At 40.3% G+C, this 16,702-nt stretch overlaps 1 protein-coding gene across 11 annotated transcripts in view; it reads left to right on the top strand.

Moving 5' to 3' along the window:
* Window positions 1-16,702, top strand: part of MBD5 (methyl-CpG binding domain protein 5) — a 138,588-nt gene that overhangs the window by 99,717 nt on the left and 22,169 nt on the right. For all 11 annotated transcript variants that reach the window (XM_062579433.1, XM_062579430.1, XM_062579429.1 and 8 more), the window contains one exon: window positions 1,341-3,479. In XM_062579433.1, coding sequence (XP_062435417.1) covers window positions 1,341-3,479 — 2,139 coding nt within the window. The remainder of the gene's footprint in view (window positions 1-1,340; window positions 3,480-16,702) is intronic.

Raw genomic sequence — 16,702 nt, 5'->3', positions numbered from 1 at the left:
TCAGTGCCATCTGTCTGCTAGGGCCAGGCTGAAGGGAAGAAGGGAATTGAGTTCTTGTGAGGAGAAAATTTAAAGATACCTCCGAATTCATTTGAACATGAAATCTTTAACTCATTACTCAAATTTAACTTTGCATATTTAGAGACAGCATGCCAAGAATGCATTTGTTTTTCCCTTACTAAGCTCACACTGAAATCTGAATTACAAATTCCCAGAGCAGCAGAACTGGCAGAAAGTCTACCAGACCTGAAGCTGCTTGTGAGGATATTCTTAAAGTAAAACATTGAAAAACTAAATTTTTTTTGTAAAAACAGAACTAGTATTAGTGGGCCTAAGTGGCTTTGTACGTGTAGGAAAGTCTGATCTCAAAACTGGAATTTACAGTAAGTTTTTCATAATGGAGAATAGGATTCATGTGCGTGCACACGTAAATATCCCCAATGCCTTATCCTGAAAACAAGTACATAAGGAAGAGCCCCTTCTTAAATTTAAGAGCGTGATCCCAAACAAAAGCTGTTGCAGAAGCTGCAGGAAAAGCCTTAATTCAGTAAAGCATTAAAGGACATTTATATAATGTCCTCGCCTTTCCGCAAAGCAGTTACCGAGAGCAGATTAACTCAGAGGACTGGCCCTCGGTGCCTTCGGTGCCACCGACTGCTGCAGAGCGCCGGCAGAAGCTGCGTCCTGCCCTGCGTAGCCCCGTTCTCAGCATTAGGCTTAGGTGTGAGCGCCTGCAGCACAGCTCCCCGTCCATCCTCCTCAGGGACAACACTTGGGGCAGAATCCTGCTCTCTGCAGGGCAAGAGGAAAAGTCTCACCCCTGGTTGGGCCTTGTTTCCTCCCATACTCAATAGATGGTGCCAGAGACTCCTTTTCCCTGTGTTAGTGCCAGAGTGCTCCTCCTGCCAGCTGCTCTAGCTAGTGCTGTGCCCAAAGTGGTGACACTGGAGATTTGGGAGCAGAACACTGGAGATGGTTGTTACAGGGAAGAGAAAAAAAAAGGGAGGGAAACTTTTAGGAATTCATTTGGGAAGAACTATGCTGAAATTAATTTACATAGATAGCAAGTGTGCTTGCAACATAAGAAACACAGGATTTTAAGTAGTTTGTTCATACAGAGTTTACATTAGATATGGATATAGAAATAGATACCTGCACCACGTAATGTGGGAGCATGCACCGTTCCAGCAAGTACTTGATGACTTAGGTATTACTTCTAGTTAGGCTGAAGTTTAGTTAAAAGGTTTTCTAGCTTTCACAAATATTTTCATGCACAATAGTTTTGTACTGAACTGTGATTTCAGATTTCTAATTAGTAACTCTTGTGGTTTTAATATCAGGTGCAACTCCAGTAGTTCCTACTCGAGCAGCAACTCCAAGATCAATGAGGAATAAATCACATGAAGGAATTACAAATTCTGTGATGCCAGAATGTAAGACTCCTTTCAAGTTGATGATAGGGGCATCTAATGCCATGGGTAGGCTTTACGTGCAAGAAATGGCTGGAAGCCAGCAACAAGAACTTCATTCTGTCTATCCTAGGCAGAGATTGGGTAGTAGTGAACTTGGACAGAAGTCTCCATATCGTGGCAGTCATGGTGGGATGCCCAGTCCAGCTTCATCAGGATCACAGATATACGGGGATGGCTCAATCTCTCCTAGGACTGACCCACTTGGAAGCCCTGACGTTTTCACAAGGAACAATCCTAACTTTCATGGAGCACCCAACTCCAGCCCTATTCACATGAACAGGACACCTTTATCTCCACCATCAGTAATGCTACATGGTTCTCCCATACAGTCATCCTGTGCAATGGCTGGAAGGACTAATATACCTCTTTCCCCAACCTTGACCACAAAAAGCCCAGTAATGAAAAAACCCATGTGTAATTTTTCAGCTGGTATGGAAATACCACGAGCAATGTTTCACCATAAACCGCCCCAAGGTCCACCTCCACCTCCTCCACCGCCTTCTTGTGCTCTTCAGAAAAAGCCATTAACATCAGAAAAGGATCCACTTGGCATACTTGACCCTATTCCTAGCAAACCAGTGAATCAGAATCCTGTTATCATTAACCCAACTACTTTCCATTCAAATGTCCACTCTCAGGTACCTGTGATGAATGTAAGCATGCCTCCTGCTGTCGTCCCTTTGCCAAGTAATCTTCCTTTGCCAACTGTAAAACCTGGTCACATGAACCATGGAAGTCACGTTCAAAGAGTTCAACATTCAGCTTCAACTTCCCTCTCTCCTTCACCAGTGACATCTCCAGTTCACATGATGGGGTCTGGGATTGGAAGGGTTGAGGCTTCTCCCCAAAGATCACGTTCTTCTTCCACGTCATCAGATCATGGACATTTCCTGCTGCCTCCAGTAGGACCACAATCATCATGTAGTGGTATTAAAGTTCCTCCCAGGTCCCCAAGGTCAACGATAGGCTCACCCAGACCATCTATGCCATCTAGCCCTTCCACCAAGCATGATGGACTTAATCAATACAAGGACATCCCTAACCCATTAATTGCTGGAATGAGTAATGTATTAAATCCTCCAAACAATGCAGTTTTTTCTACTGCATCGACTGGAAGTGGTTCCTTGAAGAGTCAGCCTGGTTTGCTGGGAATGCCTTTAAATCAGATCTTGAACCAGCACAACGCTGCCTCTTTTCCAGCAAGTAGTTTACTCTCAGCAGCAGCCAAAGCACAGCTAGCAAATCAAAATAAACTTGCTGGTAACAATAATAACAGCAGTAGCAGTTCTGGACCTGTTGCCAGTGGTGGCAACAACGAAGGACATAGCACTTTAAATACCATGTTCCCTCCTGCTGCCAATGTGCTCCTACCAACAAGCGAAGGGCAAAGTGGTCGAGCAGCACTGAGAGATAAACTGATGTCTCAGCAAAAAGATCCCCTGAGAAAAAGAAAGCAGCCAACCACCACTGTGTTGAGTTTGCTGAGACAGTCTCAATTGGACAGTTCTGGAGTCTCCAAGGCTGGATCCGATTTGATAAGAAAACAAAGTCAAAGCTCATTTCCCATCAGTTCAATGTCCCAGTTGCTTCAGTCCATGAGTTGTCAAAGCACTCATATGAGCAGCAATAGTACCACCAGTTGTGGGAGCTCAAATACTGTTTTACCTTGCTCTGGTAACCAGATGCATTTTGCAGACACCAATATGAACCCTGGCACTCTTCAGAATTCACTGGCACAGAGTTTACCCTTGAGAGGGGAAGGTATGCACTGCCAGAACACAAACACTAACTTTGTCCATGGTACTAGCCCAGGCTCAACCAACCATCTGGCAGGTTTAATAAATCAGATGCAGGCTAGCGGGAACTGTGGGATGCTCAGTCAGTCAGGAATGGCTTTAGGAAGTTCATTACATCCGAACCCACCTCAGCCAAGAATCCAGGCACCCGCCACTCCAGTGATACCAAACAGCATTGTTAGCAGCTGTAATCAAACCAGTCCTGAAGCAGGTATGTTTCCATTTAAAAGGATACCCATATGTTTGACTGTTTGGAAATATATTAGACTATTTTAAATGGATTTCCTTCTGCATATCTATTTTTGAAATCTGAACTTACCAGTATAAAAAATATGCGTATTTCGTGCTTATATCCAGATACTCAAAAATAAAACCAGTAAGAAAAAAACAGTGGTAGACTAAAATCTATCTCCCTTTTCCTGTACAAAAACATCCTGGCCTCCTTCCTGTGCCCACTCTTTGCTTCTATTAACTTCCGCACGCTCCTCATAAATAAAATCCATGCGCTTTTGTACACACCTAGACCTCAACTTTTTTCAAACACGTGCCCAAATAAATTGTTTTTTGCAGCTTGTCCTGCTACTTCAATCGTAGAATGCTATGGCTGAGCTAGTAGTGTCTGTTCTTGGCTAGGTATGTGTTCTCTACCACTTGCATTAAATAGCTGGGTGCTGTCAGAGATTAGAGCAAATACTAGGGGTACAAAAGTTTACAAAATAACCTTCCTGGGGCCTGGGAGGGTGAGTGTCAAGTCTGTGTTTGCCTTGATCTTGATAATTTTACTAAGTTGATAATTAGATGGTTGAATAAACTGTATATTTGGTTGGAAGAGTGTAGCGAGATTTCCTGGTTTGTTCATCAATGAAGACTTCCAGAGGAAACAGGTATGCAACTATTACTATCTTTGTGCTGTTTAAAGGTAAAGGGGAGACATCTTGAAAATGTGGATTTCATTTTACTACTATTGGCTGAACAAAGTACGAATTTTTGAAAGATGATACTGCGTTAATTCCCTAAGCAGAAAATACTTCTATTTGATATTTCAGTCCTGCAGCTCGGTTAATTTTCAAAGTGTTTATTTGATACAATCATAGATAAAATGCATCGGGTCAAACAAAAGTGACTGTAAGCATGCAAGCTGTCTTATTAGCCCAGGGAAGAACCTGATATGTATTCCAGGGCTGCTTCTAGAAGAGCTGTTTATTCCTCAAAATACAGGACTGAATTAGATAAACAGAATACTTTTTCTAAAATGATACCCGTCACAGTTTCTAATGGCTTTTAGTGGTTTCTCTCCATTCCGGCGAAAAGGGCTTCTTTTCCTTAGATATGTTGGTGGTTTGTGACACAAGCAATCAGCTGCTAACCCTTTCATGGTGGTTTTGTCTTGCCATGTTGACAAAAAGGAGTATTTTCTGATACCTTCCATCTATTCTGAGACCCTGAACTCTCTCCTGAACAGAAGAAAGGTCGAATTTTACCTTAGAAGCTTGCTTTCTTTTACCACCATGCGTCCTACAGAATCCCTTTTGCATGAGCCCTATGGGGGTCCACCTCTGCTGAGTTCAGTGGAAACAGTGATTTGGGTTCTCCTGTGTTTGCACAATCCACACAGCAGAAGAAAGCTGTGAAGTTATTGCAACGTTGGACTACATTAACTTGCCTTTCAGAGGACATAAAAGACTGAGGGTGCTGTGAGATCAGAGCCTGTACACCAGCAGTTACCACCACAAAACTGAGTAGCAGTGACTTGCCTTACACAGGGAAAGGATTGACAAGGTTCAAGATCCCTTCAGGAAATACAGACTGGAACTGATTAACAAAAATTTTGCATTATTTACTAATTATGAATAATGTTGCTTAAAGATCATTAAAGTGGGCTTCTAAGAGTGGGCTTCAGAGAATCTAAATACATCCCCAATACATCTTGGGATCTTCTTGGTCCTACTCCATCACTTTGACCCCAGCCTTTTCCCATAGCCATGCCCTGCTTTGGTAGGAGAGTAGCAGGGACCGCTCGCATGAAAACCGCCTTTTGGGCAGTCAGTCCAGCTTGTCATCCCTCCTCCTTCAGTTAACCAGAGCCTTTCTTTGCATGCCAGTTCTTGCCTCCAGGCAAGCTGGATTGCTTCCTGAGAAGGCAGATGTTCGTTCGAGGAAGATGCAGTGGTAGTATCAGCCACGAACCTCCTGTGGGACGGCAGCGACAGGACAGAGATGTGCACATGCAGTTCACCACGCTCGGCTTACAGAGTGTTGGACAAAGCCTCCTGAAGAAACACGTTTCAACCTAAACAGCTAGTTCAGTTCTCTAGTTTCAAACTAAACAGCTAGTTTGTTCTGCTGTAACTGTCTTTCCTGATTTAAACCTTCTTTCGAGCAACTGAAGTTAAACCAGAGAACAATGTTTTTTTTAATACCTTAAAGATAACTGTTAGAATTTTTAAAATATAATTATGTGGACTTAAATTGACTTATCCAGATGGCAAATGGTAATTCTATCTGGGCAAGGACTAGGAAGACTGGAATATGCTCAGTTTCTCACTAGTAAAGTTTTTTGTTTCTTTGGTTCCGAGGTCTGCAAAGTATACACTACCTTTATTTATTTATATCCATAAAAGCTAGAAGCCTAAAAACCCATTTTCTTTTCTAAGATGAAATTTGAGATTCCGATGTCTCTGTGTTATTCCCAGACTTGGGGCCCTCATCCAGCCTCCTGCCTGAGATACAGCACGTGTGTGTGGCTTCGCCATAGCAGCTGAATGTAACCCATAGCATGCTAAAATCCAGATAAGGGCATTTTGTTATATTTTATAGTGGAATGGAAGTGTTCCTTTCTTGAAACCACTGCCATTGCTGCCAGGTCATTGCTAACAAGGTCAAAATCCAAGCCTTCATAGTAGTAGCTTATTCAGGATGGTACAAGGACTACTTTAGTGTTTTGATTTCAGTTAAGTTACTTGATAGAGATATCTTAGTGTTGCAGAAATGTGGAATGTTGAATATTTTTTAAAATAAAAATTAGTTACCTGTTTGTATTCGCTTATGCCAAATGTGACAAAAAATGCTGCGGAGGCAGGTCATGAATTATTCTGCCCAGAGGGTGTAGCAGGGTGGTTACTTTGGTGCCTGGAGTTGAGCAGCGTCAAACATGCAGTGTGAACCGTGTGTACTAGAGCAGTTCAGCCAAGTAAGAAACTCTGCAACCGTGTCCATATTTGAATTTGTGGCTTTTTTTGCTTTGTTTTATGTATTTTAGTTGCTAAATCTGTTTTCTGTTTCTGTGCCAGTATTCCGAATAGCTGCTCATCAGAAAATCCTTCCTAAGAGAAAAAATACTGAGAATCACCACGGTTAGCTAGGTGGTTATTGCCTAGGCTTTTAATTATGCTTTAACCACAAGAACCTTTTTGTTATTCTAGCTTGTGTTTCCTTCATCTGCAGATAATACCTTGAGTTTCCAGGTAATTTTCAGTATGAGTGTGCTAGCATTAAAAATGAAATAAATATTGAAAAAAAATTTTCTATTTATGCAGTAGGCGGCTTTCAGTGGTTTTCCTAGTTTGAGTACTTGAAAGCCAGTTACGTGCATTTCATTTTTATTAAGTTTCCAGCTCTACAATATATATTTCTACAATATTTGTGTTACAAATACTGTTTAATAACAGCTGTCTCATAAGAGGAATTGGCATCAAATCTATATAGATTATTTAGGGCTATTCATTTGAAAAGAGCATATTTTTGGCCAAGAGATTGAGTCCTAGACTCATTTTTTTTAATGAGAGATGTTAGTATTTCTGTTAACCTTTGACATTGTGTTTCTCATTATTAATCAAGGTCTCACAGTTCTGATACAAACTGAAGGTAAAATCCAACTTGCTAATTTGGCAGCTTTAAGATTTATTCATTAAGCCACATTGCTCCTCAAAAGTAGTCTTTATATCTATCTATTCTTTCTGTAAGGGAAGGTATCACTATGTATTATATGTTACTGTAGACTCTGGCTCATTTGCTTTATTCTTGCTGTTAGAATGTGCAGGTAGTCCAGATGTTCACAGCATAAAAAATCTGTATGTAAGTCTTGAGCAGTCAACTTTCAAGCCCTGCTAACAAAGCAAAATGCGTAAAGGATAGGATAAAGGAAAAGAAATGAAAAAATGTTTGGAAGTAAAGTTGATAAGGGAAACCAAGAGAACTATTCTAATAACCATTGCTAATAGGATTAGAGATAATAAGGTATCTCAAATATCTGAATATCAGAAATATAAGAAACTCAGATAAAATCTATTTTAATGCAGCCAAATATAGTGCAATATCATTGGGAATGCAGAGTTGAGCATGGAACATTATTTCGGAAAACTGTGACTCAAGAAGGACCCTAAGAGTCTGATTTAACAGACTTAATGCAAACTGTCCAAGGAAAAAAGAAAAATAGAAGTTGGTTAGATCCTTGGAAGCATAAAAAGGGAAATATGCAGTGAAACTCTGGATGCTCTTGGTTTTGTGGATAGCTTGAGAAAACCAGTTAGGATGTGGTGGTCTGGTCTCTCCTGGTGAAGGGTACAGAAACGCTAGAGAGCTCAAAGGAGCCACAGCTGCTATGGGGGTCGCAAGTGAGGTCTCAGGGAATCTTAGCCTTAGAGGTCAAGTCTATACTTTGTCTAACCAGAGGTCCTGAAGTCAGGCTTGGCTGTCTCCATCCTGTGGGCTTGTCAGCAGAGGAAGGCATCAAGCTGGCCACAAGGTCCTCCAGCACTAAGGAGCGGTCGGGAATCTGCTCTTTCAAAGAAGTACAGATGTAGCCAAGGAATTATATCCCTTCCTTTAGGTGTTTATACTTGGCCAATATCTGAGAAGATGGAGGGGGTAATTGTTTTTACCCTGTTGACAGACATGCAGTGACAGCATCTAGTAGCTGAAAGCTGGTGAATTCAGCATCAAAGAAATTAATGATTTTCTTTTTGTGAGAATACTAAACATTGAAATGCCCTAGCAGAGGGCGTGTTGAATGTATTAGCAGAGAGTCCTTAAGAAATTTCACAATCTAAGTGTGCAGAGGATCTAACTGGTAAGGGTGGTCTCTTCTGGCCTTCTTCAGGACATGTGCCAATCCTCTGCCATCTGAAATGTTTTGTCCTCTCTTGCTTTTTGCCTATAGCACAAAACTAAGTCTCCTGAAGAATGAATTGCGCAAATCCGTAGCCTAACCAAAAGATTTGTGCTTAATCTAAGTGAAAAATACTGATCTGTGATGTAAACAGCATCTCTTCCAACTTTAGTTTCTGTCAACCTGCTTTTTCTTTCTTTTCCTTTTTGTAGTCTGGGGTAAGTATTCTTTCTTCTTTTCCAGGAGTGCCATGAAAGCAAATGGTTTAGGTTGTAAGGCAGGTGGAAAGGAATAGTGCTGTAACCATACCCATACTTTGAAGATATTTGGAAACTAAAGCATGAAGTCTTATCTGAATAAAAGGAAATTTTGGTTAAATGCACTATTGGATGTAGTAGTAGCCTTCAACATAGTGTAGACCCTTGGTTCTCTAAAAATTGTCTTCCTCTGCATCAAAGAACATAGACTATTCTAGAAAATATGAACATAACTATGGTCAGAGTTTGCACCATGGTGCAAACCAGTAAACTTGTACAAAGTGGCACACTCTAATATGCGAGCCTTTGGATTTGCTCCCCAAAATTACTTTTATATATCACTGAAATATAGTATCAGTAGAACTTTTCAACAGGCTTTAAAGAGTGGCTTGGAAGAGTGGCTGGCCGGCATCCTGTATGAAATCTGTTATGTCTGAGAAAAGTCTCTTATTAAATTTAAATAACTCCCACACAGGATGCCAATGAGGTACTCTTCTAATTATAAAGCAGATTGAAATGTTCTATTGATTTTTGTCTTTTTTAAATAAATGTGAGAGACTTTTTCTCAGGAACAACAAAAGAATTGTGATTATAAAGAATTACTGTTGTTTGAAATCTAGCACTACTTTTTCAATATTCTTCTGTGTTCCTATATTAACATTTTGGGAAGGGAAAAAGTTATTCATTTCCTATTCAAATACGGACTGTAAAGAATGGAGGATGTTTTTTCTACGAAGAATAGCGTATCCAACTTTAAGACGTATGGTAGGTCAAGCCTGCTCTCTACCCTGCCTTTGAAATGAATATTCTAATTATTTACTCTTTTGATAGAAGACTTGCACACAAAACCACTTTTGTTCTCTGAACATAAAGGAATTATTGTCTTAATAAACGTCAGTAATCGTATTAGGTGCAATAATCGTTAATGTGTGATATACCCTTATACAGTTGATGCAGACTTACTTGCTACCATGATGTTTGCAGTAGATGAAAAATTTGGAAGTGGAATAGATAGTTCTAATTACCTCTGTTTCTGAATGTTTATTGTTAGAGAGTGCTAGCAAATTGGAAAAACTTGGGCATTATCTCAGTCTCTACTTAATTAACTCAGTTGTGTAGTATAGGGACCTGAAATGCATAAACCTCTAATTTTAGTAGAAGTGGAAGAAGGAACCGTAAGAATATTTTGTTTATAGATACTTTGGTCTGGTTATGCGGGTTGGATCTGGGAGAGCGAAGATGAACACTGAGCGTTGGCTTGTCAGGGCTCGTAACGGGGTCACCCACGGCTGCTCGCACCGCCTGGGGCAGACGTAGGTGCTGGGCTCCCGCACAGGCGTGTGCGGTTGTGCGCCCCCCAGCCTGCCCCTGCGTCCTTCATCCTTGGTGGTGATGGCAGTGGCTACAGCTGTGGTGCTCAGTTCTGAGCTTGATACTATCAACGTAGGTCAGCTATACCTTGACTTCACCTACTGTTTGGGGCCCCGCGGGCACTGCTGTACCAAGGTGATGAATCACGGTGGCTTTAGCTCCGAGACAAATGCAGAGCTGTGCTGAGCTCCACTTGCTGAGCACCCAGCGTGCTTAGACGCACAGCTCATCTGAGCTGTGAATCTGAATTTGCCACTAACTCCCAATAATACACTCCTTTGGTTAATGTGTGTTTTAATTGCCATATGCTTTTATAGGAATTTATAGTAATAAAAATCAGAAGACTTACTAAAGAAAATGCAGAAAGATGGATCCTGTTTTATTAAAGAGATGATCATGAAGAAAAAGTGAATCCTTTAAATACCATCTTTCCGATACATAGTTCGCCCTCCACATCTTCTGAAAATATTCGTAAGCAAAACCAGTGGGCAACTACAAAGCTTGCTAGAGGATGAGGAGGGTACTGTTGCTAGGAAAATGATGCTTTCTGCAGGATTTTTAGTTCTGCAAATTTGCAAAACAAAGTTTCCTCCCTCATTTGGAGTGCATCTTGCACAACTGCCGGTGGGGCAGTGATACAGGAGGAGAGCAGACTAAGTGCCGACACAGAAAATACTGAAGGACTGAATTCCTTGACGCATGCCCTTGGCTTGTCTGATTTTTATTAGAAAACTGCTTCTGCTTTCTGTTAACAGCTGAGCACGTAAGAGTGGTTTTCCCCAAATCATTTTAAAAACAGCAGTGGTGCTAAAATGTAGAAGAGGAGAAGTCAGAGGAGACGAGGCAAGGAGAAGAACCAAGACCAAGGAGATTCAGTCAGGAATTTAAGAAAACGCCTAATTTTAAGCACTTACGTTGTCCTACTTTGGGCTTTTTGCCCTTCCAAAAAAAAACTTTGAAAGACTCTGTCTTGGTTAAGTCACTTTTCAGAAGCTGACGGCGACTGCATGCTGTAGTCCTGGGTGACTTTTTTGCCCTCAAAACAATGTGTTAGAGTTTGAAAGGTGCTGGGTTTTGGGAGCGGGGCGAGCGGCAGAGCCGCTGGGCCGCAGGCAGGGAGCCCGCGAGCGTGCGGCGCCGTGCCGTCGGCCGCCCCAGGGCCGCGCAGCGCGCCCCGTCTCGGGAGAGCGCGGGGCAGAAATTAAAAATCCTACCACTAATGCAAAACAGCGCGTTTGTATCTTTAATACTGAAAACTTACCAATTTTACTGTTATTTCATCTTAGTAGTTTCTGGAGGCCTCAAGCTTGGGTTGGAGACTCTCTTCAGTAAATATTGCACAAACGTTTTGCGATATGGTAACAACTAGGACGAGTAAGTGATCTTTTGTACTTTGATGCCTTCATAACCTTAGGGCAAGGTGCACAGCAAAACTTCCCTCTCTTTCTAGCCGTATTTTTCCGCGTTGTGCTGGCTGCCAAGGGAGATGCGCTGCCGGTGAAGCTCCTCGAAAGGAATCTTGCAGATTCCTTCTGCGAGAGCCACTGAGTTTTACCCTGGGAGAGGAAGGAAAGAGTGGAGGTTTTAGCAAGAAGCTCATTGTATGACCAAGGAGTTGAATGTGAGTTTGACTAGGGTTTCAAAAACAGGAAATGTTTTCAATTAAACAAACAATAAAGAAATATATATACTAAAATAATATACTAGCTACATTTTAGTTTTAATACCCAGAATTGTAAGAATTTGCAGATTTTAAAAGTGGTATGTGTAAGATTTGTTTTTAAACTCTTAAAATGTTTTAGATATTAATGTCTTAACGATACTGAGCAAGTCCTCCACTAAATTACTGCAGAATGCAGCCAATATTGTTTGGCAGGGAGGTGGAAGGAGTTGTTTGTTTGCTTATTTTGCAGATTTTGATTTTTAAAAGTGCTTTCCTGAAAGGAAAAGCACAATTTTGTTTGAGCACTTTTAATTTCCTAAGTGCCTAATCTAATACCTGTCTCCTTGGTTAATTTATTCTACAAATTCCATCAATGCAATGTTGAAACTATTGAAGTGTTAGAATGCATAATGTATAGTTTCTCATAGAGAAATGTATTGTAAAATATTCTTTGCATTATCACCCTCTAATTGGTATATTGGAATTGCAATTTTGTGTTTTATTATAAAAATACAATATACTTAGATGTGTTTTTAATTTTGTGGAAATATGTTTAGTATCCATGAAGGCTGCAGCAATTTGCTTTCAGTTTGAGTTGTCTGGTTTGCAAGGGAGATGAGCATTATTCACAGTGTATAAAGTCATTAGTGTTCCTATATAATTTTATGCAGACAAAATTCTCCTTCTACCTGCTGCAGAAATGTTACTTTGACTCTCCTTTTGCTTGGTCTGGAATCGATAGCTCACATCCCAGTCTCTCTTTCCGAGGACAGCCGTTGGGACTTGCTGTTCAAATCTTGATGTTGTTTAAAAAAATAGAATTCAAAATTATATGGACATTTAGTTGCGTCCTACCAGCCCAACATCCATTGACATTCCCTTCCTTTGTCCCATCTGCCTGAGAGTAAAATTCTTGAGAAATTGAGAAATTTTTGCTAACACTTCCCCTCTCCCCTTTCCCATCCCGCAGTACCTTAGAGCTAGTGGCGAGCTCTCCCTGTTTTACCTCCTGGAGCTAAAGTCGAATCAGGTTAACAATGCAACAGAGCAATTTATCCCCGTCTCTTAGATGAATCCACATCTGGGCCAGGAGTCGAGATCGCCGCCCAGATACCAGTACTGGATCCACTAGATCACATTCTTTTCTCCAAAACTCTTCAGTGTTTCTGTTCCACCCATCCCAAATGCAAACGTTGTCTCAAATAGTGATGTTACTGTATGGCTTCGTTTGTACGGTGTGCATAGTCAAGTGCGCTGTGATCTTTAGTGCTGTATTGGAGTGTGGCAGGGTAAATAAACATCCCCTGCTAAACCTGGCTCTGTATCAGGACTCGTTGTGAAGCTCAGGATCTAATACCTGGAGCTCTTTCAAATGCCCCTGGTTTCAGTGATTTTTATATACAATAAATAACTTTTAGATACTCAATATGCAATCCTAAAAATTGGTGTTTATGCCTATTAAATTGTAATTTTACTTATCTACTGAGCTAATTAACATATAATTTTAATCCTTGTTTTAAAGATATTTTAAGAAAAAATAAATATCAGGTAAGATCTCACTCCTTTGTCCAGTTTTCTCACTGCCCTTAGCAAAGCTGCCAGCGTTGCTTTCGGTAGGGTGAGGTGCAGGCCGATGTGTGCAAGTGTAGGGTTTGGCTTATTTAGCTGGTGCCACAGTTTTTGATCCTAACATTTGTATAATTCCGAGGTGAGTTTCTTTTGCCATCAAGTTGAAATCAAGCAGTTAAAAACAGTTAAAAGAACCAGAGGGGTCGTATATGAAACTAATGTTGTTTAGACTCCTACTCTTTTTATGGAAAAATACAAATAAGGATGTAGTGTGTTTACATATATGTTCCTGTCATTTCATGGTAAAACTCCACTGATACATGAATGATAAATATCTTCCACTCTAATCTCCTTATTTTAGGTGAGCAGAGAGAGTGAATGTGAATGGATTTCCTAATAACGTGTGAATGCATCTGCTTAAAGGCGCCTCTCAGGCAGTACTTTAGAAAAAGTAACACAGTGCAGTTCATGAAGGTGCAAACCGCACAGGAAAGCAAACCTGCTTTCAGAAGGAAACAAAATAAAAATGCACATAAATGAAAGCAAAAACTTAGAAAAAGTGTGTGTTTTATATATATGTATGTGTGTATATATATATATATATATATATATATATATATATAAAATCTCTTCTTGAATTTCCGTTTATTGATTCCCAAAGCATTGATTTGACCCTATACCCTCTAAGACAATAGCTGTATTTTTGCCATTCTGGGTATTTCTTCTACTCACGGCATTGCAAAGATGGTTCCTTTTCTTCAGTAACTGGTAAAGGCTCTTGGCAGACATCAGTATATGCAAGGTTGCAAAGCCTGCATTCATCCTAGGCTTTTACTACTTTTATTGTAACTCCTTTATTTTTTTTTTCATTCTACTTTTACTCTAGGAACTTCTTGTTATGGAGGACTGTTGTTTACTGAGCTAACATTTATGATGCCTTGGGTTTCCTGCCAATGTCCTGTTCATGCAAAATGTCCTGTTTTCAGGAAATGTGCCGTAAAACTTGTGATTTCCTCTTAGCTTTCAACTCCCTTCCACATGTCTCTCTATAACACCTTGCCTGTCGTCTTGGAGTCCAGGTAGCGGATTAACGAAGTATTTCAGGTTGCAATGCTGGGCGAGCCAGTGCGCCGCTGAACAGCTTTGGTGCTGTGGTTCATCTTCTTTTCCTCTGCCATCCCTCCTGGAGCCCGAAGGAAGGACAAATGGTCGGAATTACAGTCCTGTTTTCCTTGTTGCATTTCTAAGGCGCTCCGTTGCTCAGACGTCCTTCCCAGCTGACCTGCACTGTACGTTTTTCACTGTCATCCTGCCCTCCTTGAAAATTTTAATAAATACAGTGTACAGTTCAAGCTATTGCACTGAATAAAGGCAGGTCCCTAAGGACATCTGGAGTCAATCCCAGATTGCCGCTGCTGCCTGATTTGAAAGGCTAGGTCTCCTGCCAGGACTTCGGCTTCTGCTATACCAGCAGTATAGCTTATATTATTGCTTCAGTGAGGTATATAGCGTTTTTCCATACAATTTCCTAGAACGCTTCGTGGCTTTGTGCTGCTGATGTTGGGCGTCTTTCTCGTAGTTACACCTGGTCTCCAAAAGTTGCAAAGATGAGACTGCTCCGCTTCATCATGGATCTCAGAGATCTCATCTTGAAATTGCAGGAAGAAGCAGGTCAGAGGTCTCTCCCAAGGGCTGCCGTCGTTCTTCCAGGGGAGGACAGTGTTCTGCACCTTATTAGTGCAGGGCTATGAATCTCAATTACAGAAATTATGTGTGTTTTGTAAGGAAAAAATAAACAATTCAGTATTTTGTCTTTTGGGTTGGGGCAAAGAATTGAGAAGATGACCGGCAGCACTGTATTTTAATGAGAATGGGTTTGCATATGTTTCTGCATCTGGAATACTGACTTGTTAGTGATGATGTTTTGGAGGAGATTCAAAAATTATATTCTGATAGAGCAGTCTGTTGGTGTGGATAGGTTTGTTGCAGAATGTAGTTGTGAATAGTGTATTAGCCTCAAAACTTCCCAATTCTTCACAACTTTTCTATCCTAATTCATCCTGCATCTTCCTGTGAGACAAGTCTAACAGCAACAGGGAGTGGTTTCCTGCTGCTCATCACTTCTGAAAACCAGTCTTCAAATCCCTAATTTCTCAAGTCTGGATAGAAATAAACCTTTTCTTCCTACTACTGAAATTCCATCAAGATTTTCTTTTTTCCCAACAGCAAATTATTAATTGCCTAATTAATCTGGAGGAAGGGCAAGTGTTGAATGCGCTGTAGACCTCTCGGATTAGATTTCTGGAAGTAGTGTTTAATGGGGGATAAAAAATAGATTGTTATTCAGCAAAAGATGAGCAACAATTTTGCAGGTTTGAGATATACTCTTCGACGTGATCATTTACCTGACTGGAATGGAAAATATGATCATAAATAAATTAGAAACAGATTGGGTCCACTTGAAAAACCTAAATTAGGTTTTATATTCATGAGAGCTAAATATAGGATAGTTTGCTCAGGCCTGAATTAAAAATCTGCCCGTGTTCTGCTTAAGACATTGAATGAAATTTCCTCTAGGGAAGCTTACCTGTCCACTGAACAAAAAACTTGCACATATCATCTTCTGCCTATTGCAAGAGTAAATAATTTCTTAAAAAAGGAAAAGGAAAAAGTAAAGAGGTAGCAGACTACCCCGTAGGTCAGATTAAGCTGATCACACCCATTTTTATCTACACGACAGCAAGTTTCTTATGCAGAAGATCATTTACAAGCAATAGGAATAGCTCCGTAAAGATATTTGGGTATTACTTGCCCATATTGGACTAAATTACAACTGGAGAAAGCAATGTTTAATGTATCTCTAAGTGCAGAGACAGACATTTCGTTCAGTGAGCGAATTATCCCTGCGAGCCATGACTCTACCAGCATCATTTAAGAGGGCCATGTATTTCTCACTGCATTTGACAGCGGTACAGCTCAGTCTTCATAGGAATGATTTTGTTATTGTAGTTCTTAAATCTGTGGTTTGGTCTTTGGGACTTCTCCTGATACTTAAATCCTCCGAGTGTCAGCTTGTATTTAAAAAAAGAAAGAAAAAAGAAGAAAAAGAAGGAAAAAAAATGGAAATTTTCATTTCTGTTAAGTTGAGAAGGTTTTTTCCTCACTGCCTCTACTTTCTTCTTAGAACAGTGTATGGCATTTAGTGTGTATCACTGTGCGTTTTGTATTGTACTGAGCCATTGCAAGCCTGTAATTAGTGAAACTAATAGTGTAGAGTGAAACAGCTAGAAATAGAGGTGTTTTCTGTGATGAAACAAAAATTTGCTTTTAGCCATAAAGACCCTAAAAAATGTTATATTACTTTTAGAAAAACGTAGTTTAAAATATTTGAGAGGTTAGTTTTTTTAAAAAAACAGAAAAGATTTGGTTATATTTTAGTTGAACTTCTCTGAGAGTTGTGTAACTGA

This window comes from Rhea pennata, chromosome 6, assembly GCF_028389875.1.
Source record: "Rhea pennata isolate bPtePen1 chromosome 6, bPtePen1.pri, whole genome shotgun sequence".
NCBI lineage: Eukaryota > Metazoa > Chordata > Aves > Rheiformes > Rheidae > Rhea > Rhea pennata.
Note: the sequence above shows the minus strand (reverse complement) of the source record. Positions and strands in the feature narration are given on the sequence as shown.